The sequence below is a fragment of the Pediculus humanus genome, genomic scaffold (genome assembly GCF_000006295.1).
Source record: "Pediculus humanus corporis 1103172107562 genomic scaffold, whole genome shotgun sequence".
Lineage (NCBI taxonomy): Eukaryota > Metazoa > Arthropoda > Insecta > Psocodea > Pediculidae > Pediculus > Pediculus humanus.
The window spans coordinates 244,502-255,794 of NW_002987177.1; the positions used below are offsets into that span (position 1 = coordinate 244,502).

General features: G+C 33.3%; 1 protein-coding gene across 1 annotated transcript; it reads left to right on the forward strand.

The window, feature by feature from the left end:
• Positions 1-8,272: 8,272 nt before the first annotated feature.
• On the forward strand, positions 8,273-10,578 carry Phum_PHUM217010 (uncharacterized protein; the record flags this gene model as incomplete). Its single annotated transcript, XM_002425677.1, has 3 exons — positions 8,273-8,293; positions 8,581-10,167; positions 10,519-10,578. 3 exons carry the CDS (start codon positions 8,273-8,275, stop codon positions 10,576-10,578), a joined length of 1,668 nt encoding a protein of 555 aa, XP_002425722.1.
• Positions 10,579-11,293: the final 715 nt, after the last annotated feature.

Here is an 11,293-nt window from a genome sequence, read left to right on the forward strand (position 1 = left end):
TGAATGGTTCGTTGAATTTTGTCTGAATTATACCGGAAACGAACGAATATCGAAAAATTCAATCAAATCGTTTGTTGTTGTAATTATAAATAATAATAATAATAATAATAATAACGAGGATGAGAAAATTATATGTCACGTGAGCGTGAATGCAAATTCGAATTAGATTTATTATCATCATCATTATTTTTTTTTGTCGAAAAAGAAAAAAAAATTCGGGCCGATTTCGATTATATTAAATTTTAAACGTTTGAAAATTGCATAAAAAAAGAAAAATTACGCAAGCGGAAATGGAAATTTGAATTTTTTTTTGCATGTATTTCGTTATAATTGTTTTCTCTCTCTCTCTCTCTTTCTTCATCGATTTGTGATTGTTTGGTTCATTAAAATTATTATTATTATTATTATTATTATTATTGTGATAAGAAGAGGATTGATATATTATTTGTAAATTATTAATTTGTTTGTTGCGGGTTTTTTCGCGAGAGAGAGAGAGAAAGAAAGAAAATCGGTAAGAACGTGGCTTAATTGTTACGCTATACGCCATCATTTCCGGTTTTATGTATTTCGTTTCTAATCATTAAAAAAAATTAGTTAATCTCGAATGGCGCACAGCCTCCGCAATCTCCATTTTAAATACCATTTAACCGATTTTTCCGCGATAAATCTTTATTTATTGATTTTAATTTCGATCGATTTGTAATAGAATTCGTTTTAAACATATTGGTGGCCATTGTAACACATTTTAGGTTTCCGTTACGAGTTTGAATAAAAAAAAAATAATAATAATAATAATGATGATGACAACAATGTCGCGGCGATATTTTCGCGATACAGTCAATCTCAAAGCATCTGGTTTGAGATTTTTTTTTTTGCATGATAAACCGGAAGTTGTTGTCGATGAGACGCGTTTAAATCTCGTATGTCTCGTATAAATCAAAAATTAATTTTTCTTGCGCAACGATTTTCAATCGATATCGATTTCTGTGTGTGTGTGTGTGTGTGTGTAAAAAAAAAAAAAAATAATAATTTACAATCGAATCTCGAAAAAATTTAAATTATTGGTGGTGATTAATGGGAAATAAATTTATCGTCGTAATCATCATCATCATCATCATCATCATCATCATCATCATCATCATCATCATTATTATTATCGTTTTCGTTATTATTAGTCTTCGACATTTAATATTGTAAATCAAATTTCTATTGGTTTAAATTCTATAAAAATTTTCGTAAAAAAAAAAAAAAAAAAAAAAAAATCTCATCTTACATTTTCCCCTTTTTCCCTTTTCCTCTTTTCCCCTTTTCCTCCTCCTCTTCTTCCCTTAAATTCATTTTGAATCTTTCAATCTCCTCTCTCTCTCTCTTTTGCTCTTTTTCTCTGTCTCTTCTTCGCACACGTTTTCGTTTTTCCCTTTTTTTTTTTTTTTTTTTTTTCCTTTCCCAAATTTTTTAATTTTTTATTTAATTTTATTTTTTTTTTTTTGTACATTTAATGTTATTGCTTATTATTATTATTATTATTATTATTATTATTTTTGTAAGTTTGCGAAAAGGGGATGAAAGAGAGAGAGAGAGAGAGAAAAAGAAAAGGAAATTTTCCCTCGCGCGTTATTTGTTTGCATTAAAACTTTGGTTGGCGCCAACATTCGTCCGACAGTTTTTTTATTTTTTTTTGAAATCGGTTTCTCTCAGTCGAATCATCTGCCTCCTATCGGAATTTTCCGTAACTAAAATCGTTAATATTTTCCCATTATTATAAAAAAAGTCGGAAGTTTAAATGCGAAATCGAATTTTTGTTTTCTTTTTTTTTTCATTTCCGTTTCTTATTCGTTTAATTCGATTTGTCGTCCATGACGTTTTCGATGACGTAGTCGATGACGTCACCGCCTTGTCATAATCGAAAACAATCATTTCAATCATCGCCTTCTTCGAGTTCTTCGAAAATTAAAATTTTATGTGTTTTCGTCTGCTTTCGGTTTTAAATGGATTTAAATAAATTTTTTAAATGACTTGGAAAAATAATAATATTTAATAGGAAATGAAAAAGAAAAAGAGGGGAGGGAGTGGGGGGAAATCCGAGAGGGAAGGGAAAAAGTCAATTTTTTATATTATTAATAATAATAATAAAAATAACAACTTTGAATTGATTATGTAAAGTGTTGATTACGAGATGCTAATTAATTTTTCTTTTTTTTTTTATGTAACGTTTTTTTTTTTTTTTAAATAAATTTTAATATAGTTGAGTAACATCAATGATGATAATGATAATGATAATGATGACTATGACAATTTAAATGATAAACACGCGCACACGCACGCGTTTTTCTGTTTTAATGCCACGAGAGAGAGAGAGAGAGAACGTGAGGGTTAAAAAAAAAAAAAATTGCCGGCGCCGCCATATTGAACGCGCGATATCAAATTTGGAAGAAGAAGAAAGGAAGAAGAAGAAATTTTTCCATACTCCCCCCTCCCCCTCCCCCGCCTTGGATTATTTCACTTGTTCGTTTTGTGAAAAACATTTTTCCATCCTTAATCGTAAATTTTATTTTTTTTCCTCCATTTTTTTTTTTTTTTTTAATCACGTGGAAATCCGAGCGTGAAAGGTTTTCGCGAAAATTGCGAACTTCTTACGACAAAGCCAATTAAAAAAAAAAGTGAAAACTTTTTTGAGTTGAACACGTGATAATAATTTTCTCTCTCTCTCTCTCTCGAAACGAAAATTTTTTTCGAGTGTCGTTAGAATTTTCTCGAAAGGTCCTTTTTTTTGTTGTCATCGGGTAAAAGTTGTCACGACGTGGCATAAGAATTAAAAATAATAATAATAATAAATGCAATTTTTTTTTTTTTTTTCCGTGTACCTATTCGTTCACGCCCGATTTTTTCATTTACGAATTCATTATTATTATTATTATTATTATTATTTTTACACGGATATTTTGTCGTCCCATACCTTGGGGGGGTGGTACCTGCAATACTCGTCCGATCAGAAACATTATTATTACTTTTGGGCGTTGAAAAAAAAATGAATTTTCAAATCACCTGATTCACGAGTGTCTTCACGGGTCAGATTCTCTCTCTCTCTCTCTCTTTCTATCTCTGTCACACACACGCACAGGCACACAACACGCGGAAACTTTCTCTCTTTCGTTTCATCTCTTTCTTTCTCTCTCTCTCTCTCTTTTATTTTTCTCATGAAAAACACGAATTTACGTGACGAACGCATGGAAATAAATAAGAAAAAAAAAAAAAAAAAACGTTAATAGTAACGTTGAAATATTCAAATGGCGAAAGATTATTTGGGTTTTAATAATAATAATAATAATAATGATGATGATGATGATGATGATAAAATGAAATCAATAAATTTATTAGGAAAGCAACTAAAAAGCAGTCGACGACCAAAAAACTCCGCCCTGTTGATTTAAATTCATCTTAAATTAGAAATTTTATTCAAACTCTTTCCACGTTCAATTTTTTCTTTCTCTTTTTCTTTTTCTCTTTCTTTCTATCATTTTTTATTTTCCCTCTTCCCTCTCCCCCCTTTTTTGTAAAAATTTAATTCGTTTTCGTTTTACTCGAATTTTTTCTTTTAAAACATATAACGCGTGTAAAAATGAGAAGGAAAGGAAAGGAAGGTACAAAAAAGCAAATATTTAGACGTTATTGCAAAGTGTAAGAAAAATTATTATTATTATTATTATTATTATTATTATTATTATTATTATTTTTCGTTGTACAAATGGCGACACAAAGAATAACGACGACGACGACGACGACGACGACGACATATTCACGACGGTTAATTTATTTTGTGGGTTGTTTCCTTAAACAAGAAAATCAATATTCATTTAAAAAAAAAAAAAAAAAATTATACTCAGTAAAATGAGAGAGAATTGAATTTTTGTAAATGTCGCTTTAAAATTAATTAAATAGTTTTCTCTCTCTCTCTCTCTCTCTTTCTCTTTCTCTTTCTTTCTCTTTCTCTTTCTTTCTCTTTCGCTCTCTCTTCCCCCTTTCTGCTTTTCCCTTCACTTCTCTTCGTGCCCCCCCTCCTCTTTCTCTCGTTTCCCTCTCTTTTACTAAAACAATAATAATAAAAAATAATTAATTTGTAAATTTTACTGTTGGTTAAGTTTGTCGCGCGCGTGTGTGCATGTATGTTTGCGTCTTCTGCTTCGTACGTATACTCATATTTAACCACTTTCAGGTTTTGAAGGTACGCACACGCACGCACGCACGCACACACGCAAGGGAATAATCCAAACAATTTGTCGATTTTAATTTGTTTTTTTTTTTTTTTTTTTTTTTTTTTTTGTAATTTTCAATTATTATTATTACGTCTAGGAATTGTGGAGACATTTTTTTTTTTGTTTCATTTTTTATATTTTTTCCCGTATTATTATTATTATTATTATTATTTTTAGAGGGGGTAGTAGTAGTAGGTACGATTATTTAAAAATTTTTGCCCCCCCCCCCCAATCGAATGGGGAAGGGGTAGGGAGGAAAAAACGATTGTTTAAGATTTTTATTTAAATTTGAAATTTAAATGATTATAAATTGTAAAAAAAAAAAAAAAAAAAATGTGGGGGGCTGTTGACTGACTGTTATGGGTAAAAGCTATGCGCTGCAGGAAAATTTTGCGGTTAAAATATTTTGCCTACGTTTCCCTCCTACCCCCCCCCACACCCCCGATCGGGTGTTTTACGATTTGAAAAAGGATTTTCCCGTCTGTCTCTCTGTGCGTGTGCGGGCGTGCGTAGGTGTGTGTGAGTGTGCGTGTGCGTAATTTTTGAAATAAAAATTTTTTTTTGGCGAACGCGTTAAAATCTATGATTCGTCCGATATTTAAATATGGCGGCTGCGAATGTTTGAATGAAATTAATTTTTGTTTTCCTCCCCCTCCCTCCCCTCGATCCGTGACTGATTCCCCCCCCTCATTCTTCCCTTCCCCTTCATCCCCTCCCTCCTCTCCGAAACGTTTGATTTTTTTATGAAAACATTTAGGGGCGGATTTATTCGAAATTTGTTTTTTTTTTTTTTTGTATTCGAAAGGTTTAAGTTGTTGTTCAGTTTAGCTTTTTTTTTTTTTATAAAAGACCGCTTTTCCACTTTGTTCAGAACTCGAACTCTGTTCAGAATTTTTTTTTTTTGTTGTTAAATTTATTTATCGCGTTCGAAATTTTTGAAATAAAATGAAAATAACTAACCGTCGCCAGGTTCAAACCTTGTATCAAATAATAAATAATAAAAGAATGAGAGAAAATCAATGTGAAAAATTCAAACGGGGAAAACCGCATTATATGGCTTTTCTTTTTTTTTTTTTTTATTTTCCGAATCTCCGCCATTTTGAAATTGCGAAGGAGAATAAGAAGAAGAAAGGAAAAATTTGTTTCGATCAAATTTATATTGTATATATTTTTCGAAATGAATTTTTTTTTTTTTTTTTTTTGATAAAAGGCAATATCCGTTGGTCAAAGGAATTAAATTAATTTTGAAATTTTCCTTTGATAAAAATTTTTTTTCCTTTCTCGCTCTCTCTCTCTTTCGCCTCGTTCTCTTCTTTCTAGAAGGTTCCGATGTCGTAGACGAAAATACCTGGAACCTGAAGGAAAAATACTTTTTACAAGTGGCGAAATTCGTATTTCACTCTCTCTCTTTTTTCCTTTTTCCTTTTCTTTCCTTTGAGTCATTCTTTTTCTGTCCTGTAAGATTTTCCCGTGAAAATTTTTCATTCCTTATGTGAATTGGACAATACGACAAACTTATTATTATTATTATTATTACTTAAGGAGAAAAAACAATGACGGGCTTGAGATGTGAGTGTCGAGCGAGTGAATGATTGAATGAATGAATGAATGAATGAATCATTGAAATGACGTCATATTTTGACGTCGAATTTACTACTCATGTTTGGCAGATGTAAATTTTTGACTTCATTTTTTGTTTTTTCCCGAGAGTTCGCTTAGGAAAAAAATATTAATAATGATAATGATAATCAAAGACGTTTTTTTCTGCTTTTCTATCTCTCTTTCTCTCACGCCCTCGCTCTCCTCCCTTTTCCCGAGTACTAACCTGTTTTTTCGGTCGCCAGATGTTTCTCATTCTTCGAGAGTGAGAATAATTCGCAGAAAAAACGTTAATTGTTTTATTCGGAAAATCCCTGGCGAGTTTAAAAAGGTACGTTGGTGGTGTACCTGAAAAAAAGAAAAGGACGATGACATTTTCTCGTGTTTAGCTTACGCACGCACATTTATCGCGATTGGAAGGTAAAAAAAAAAAAATGAATGTTTTCCTTTGTTTGTCGAAAGTTTTTCTGCGTACCTAAATTGGAAGAGAGAAAAAGGTAAAAATTAAAAGGAAAAATAGGAGGAGGAGTAGGAGGAGGGAATAATTTTTACCAAAAAGGGAAAAGAAAAAAGAAGTAAAATAAATCAAAAAAAAAAAAAAAAAAAAAAATGAAAATCACGTCGAAATTTTTTCTTTTTTTCTTATTTTTTTTCTTTTCTTTCCCCCTCCCTCTCCCCTTTTTTTTCATCTTCTAGAATATTCTATGGCTGTGATTGATGTGATAATCTTGTTTCGTTTGTTTTTTTTTTTAATTTTGAAATAAATTTGAATTCGATAATTGATTGATTTTTAAAAAAATTATTCAACCTTTTTCTTAGTTAGTATAATCAAAAAGGAAAAAAGGAAAAAAAAAGTTTTTGAAATTTTTTGATGTTTTTCCTTTTTTCCTTTGTTTGTTTGTGCGTTGTTTTGTCCGAAAATGCGAAAACGAACACCGTTAAAAAAATATAAATATAAGTAATATGTACGTGTGTTGGTATGAATTCGTGTGTGTGTGAGCGCGTAAATTTTTTTCCCCCCCCCCTTCCTTTTCCGGTCGTGGGACAAGAAAAGAAAAGAAAAAGAAAATATTTTATTCAAAAGAATAAAACATTTGTTTAAGTGAAAAGGAGAGAGAGAAAGAGAGAGAGAGAGAGAGGGAAAAAAAAAGTTTTTCACAATTCGAGCTTGCGCAAATTGTATAAAATCCTATGGCGATTGACCTTCCATCCTCGGCTTTCCGATTTTCCAACGGCAAATGTTTATTATTCCCGTACACGGGATGAAAAAAAAAAAGGAAAAGAAAGAAAATTTTATTATTATTATCATCGTCATCGTCATCGTTATATATATATTTTTATTTTTTTGGAAAACGAGTGGAAAATTAAGAGAGAGAGAGAATATGTACCGAACTAGGGGGGAAAGTATTCGTTTTTTTGATTTTCTCCAGTATTTATACTTTTATTTATTTTCACGGGGGGAGGAGGAAGGAGAGGCCGTCATTTTGAAATTTCTAGAAATTTTTTTTTTATTTATTTATAATCTCCAGCATAAAAATTTAAATGGGAAAAAAAGAAAGAAAAACGCGGGGGGGCTTTTTTAATCACAACAACGCGTATTATCGATCCGTTTGAAAATTTTTGGAAAAGTTTATTAATGTGATGAACTCTCAAATGTGTGTATATCCAGCATCATTTTCATTTTATTTAAATGTACCGTCTCTCTCTCTCTCTCTCACACACATTTTCCTCGTTTTCTTTCTTTCTTTCTTTCTTTCCTCTTTGTTCTTTCTCTTTCGTTTTTCTTACGCAATAACTTTCCAATTAAAACGCGTAAATTTTTTTTCTCTCTCTCTCTCTTCATCTTTTCGTTCGTCACACACGCACGATTGTACTCTCTTTCTCTCTCTCTCTCTCTCTTTCTCTCTCTCTCTCTCTTTCGATCGTTTTCGGCCTTGAACAGGTTCGAATTTACCTGTTTGCCGGTTTGTGTAATCGGATTTTTTCTTTTTTTTTTTTCATTTTTCCCGCTAGTTGTTTTTCTTTTTTTTTTTCTTTCGACCTTGTTTTTCCCGTTAATTTGTTATTCATTTGTTTAAAAAAAAAATTAATTATAATAATGATAATAATGATACGTACGACGAAATCGACGAAAGATTTTCATTGTTTTGTTTTTTTTAAATTAATATAAATCTTATGTAAATTTATTATTAATTGGTTGTACCGGATTTTTTTATTATTATTATTATTCTCGCTCTTTATTCTTATTAGATTCAAGAGTGTATCATCATTTATCTCTCTCTCTTTCTCTCTCTCTCTTTTCCCCCATTCACTTGTTGACTTGGTTGTTGTTGTTGTTCTTTTTTTTTTTTTGTTGTTTCGTCTGAGGGAATTTTTTTTTTTGCATCGTTATTAGGTCGATTGCGATAATTGTTGTAATAATGCAATTTCCGTCTGGTTATGTGAGCTTATCTCTGTATCGGTTATCACGTAGATATGTGTGTGTGTGTGTGTGTGGCACAATTATTCGATTGCAAGCAAGCAAACATTTGCGGTTAAAAAAAAAAAAAAATGTTCGAAGCAGAAGAAAAATATATGTAATGATATAAAGTGATGATGATGATGATGATGATGAACTTATTTTTTATCGATTCGTGATGGTGATAATTATTATTATTATTATTATTATTTTTTTTTATCAATCGTTGCAACGTATTTGAATTTTTTTTTTTTTTGTTTTTCTTTACAGCAGCAAAAATATTTGAAAAGATCTGCAGAAGAATTAGATGGACCCGGAGAATACGGTGATACCGGACCCAAGCTTCAATGCGGCGGAGGAGGTGGAGGTGGTGGGGGAGGAGGCGGAGGCGGGACCGGGACCGGGAGTGGCGGAACACCCGGAAACGCATCCCGGCCGAAAGAGAGTTTAACGAAATTTTCAGTTGAAATAGTGCAACAATTGGAATTCACGACTTCTGCGGCCAATTCTCAACCCCAGCAAATATCGACGAATGTGACGGTTAAAGCCTTAACGAACGCCAGTGTTAAAAGTGATATGGGAGGAACGAGTTCGCCCAAATCGACGGCGGACACACAAAACAATTCGAATCCATCGAATCAATCCCAACGGACTTCCAATTGCGTGGACATTGGTAATTTGATTGAGTGCAAACAAGAACCGGACAGTGAGTTTGTGGATTTGGAACAGTGTGCCGCGGCTTTGGAAAAAGACGCTCAGAATAACGGTGCGAGTTTTCCCGGATTTTCGGAGTTTATCGGTGACGAAGGCGGCGACGAAATCATCACTTCAGATGCTTTTAAAGATCTCATTTCTGAAATATCAGATTTTCATCCGGAATTTATGAAGGATTTTGATTTTGACGAGCACAAACCAAATATAAACGCTCTGACGCACGGTTTAAACGAAAATCAAAACGGGGGTCACAATGTGGTCACATCGATCACGACGACAAATCAAATGAAAGTCGAAACGGACAGTAAGGAAGGCATTCAAATTCATCAGCAACATTTGATTGACGTTAATAAGAACGCCGGAAACAACAACGTACAATATACTACGGGTCAATACGATCCGAACGGAATGGGAAAATCGAGAATCCCTTCGTACAGTAGCCTGGAATTTGGAAAGACGGAACTCAGTCCGGCTGCTCAAACGTTGAAACAAATGGCGGAACAACACCAGCACAAGACGCAGTTGGGAATGAGTTTTCCCGGAAATAGAAATCCAAGATCTCCATACGGTGATTACCAATTCAATTCGAATAGTGATTACATAAACAGTCCGAGTTCGACGAACACTCCTCCAAGTTCGGGACAGTTTATTAATAAAAACATTCCCCCTCCTAGTTCTCAAAATTTTAGCAATCAAAGCCAAAGTTCGAATAATGCAGGAAATGGACAGTCGTTACCAGACGTGAAACAAGAAGTGATGTTTAGTGCAACTCAAACTCAAAACTTTCAGACGGGTAATAATAACATTGAAATGCAGAAAAGAATGCAGGCGGCAGCAGCAGCAGCAGCAGCCATGCACCAGCAGCAAATGAGCAATCAAACGCAAAGTCCGCAAGGTCCGAAAACTCCGACTAATCCGTCGATGATGGGAAATTACAAGCAACAATACTCGCCGTACGGAAGCCCCGGAGGTCACGGTAGCCCCGGGTACAACATACCGAGGGGTCAAGGTTCGAGCGGTCCTTTTGTTCCCGGCTCGACGCCTTCGAGACCTCCATCAGTTCCCGCTAATTCGGCAACTCTGCAAATGAGTCAGGCTCAACAGATGCAAATCAATCAGCAGACTTCTGGACAACAAATTCAGGTAGGTTTAGGTACTAAGTCGTACTACTCGCAAGAGAGAGAGAAACCGGGTTATCGTCTACCCTCAGAGCATGAATTTTTTAATTTTTTTTTTTTTTTCGTGCTCCAAATTCGACTCCGTTAATAATTTGCTGCTTTGTAATGATTTTCTCTCTCTCTCTCTCTCTGTCTATCTATCTATCTATCTCTCTTTAATGAATACAAATTTCAACTTGAATGATTGAGAGTGAAATTGAAAAAAAAAACAAAAGAAAAATATCAAATGAGATTTTAGAATTCTAAAACCGGTACTGTAACTTTTCGTTTTGCCCTTTTACCCTTTTTTTTTTTTTTTTTTTGCTATTGTTTTGAGCCGTTTCGAATTTTTATAGTTGGCAAACGTGCCGAACGTATACCGAACGAGAAATTTTAAAAATTTTCGAAAAAATAATAATAATAATAATAATAATAAAAGGACGGAATAAAAAATGAGCGAAGAGAGAAGTTTATCAACGTTCCACAGACTTTTCTTTATTTTTTTATTTTTATTTTATACGCGCGGAATTTATAGTTTTCCCTTCCCCCTCCTCTCCCCTCCCCTGCCCTACCCTCGCACTTTTCTCGCCCGCCCTCTAAATTTTCTTCTCTTTTTATTATTATTATTATTCATTCTCATGGAGTCATTTTGTTTTTTATTTTTATTTTTCGAAAAAAAAAAAAAAAAAAGTTTTGGGGCGAAAGTATCGAGAGAGTTAAATAGGGGGGGGGTGGACCCGAAGTAAGGATAGGTCGTCGTAAGATTTGAAATAAGGGTATTGATTTTTATGCGTTGGTTGGTTGGTCGGAAAAGCTAGAAAGCTCGGAAAATCTTAAAAGACAAAGTCGTGAGGTAAAATTTTCATGAATGTCGAAAACTTTTTCTTCGGTTCCTTCATTTATTAAAAATCCATTTTTTAAAGTTTTTCCAGGTTTTAAATTTTTCTTTGCCCTTCCATTATGAAAATTAATCTGTGTTACTTACCGTTTCGGATTTCGTGCGTGTGCGTGTGCGTGTGCGTGTGCGTGTGTGCGTGCGTGTGCGTTCGAAAACGTCAAAATATTTTCTAGGCAATAATTTTTTTTATGTTCGGTTTGTAAACACACACACA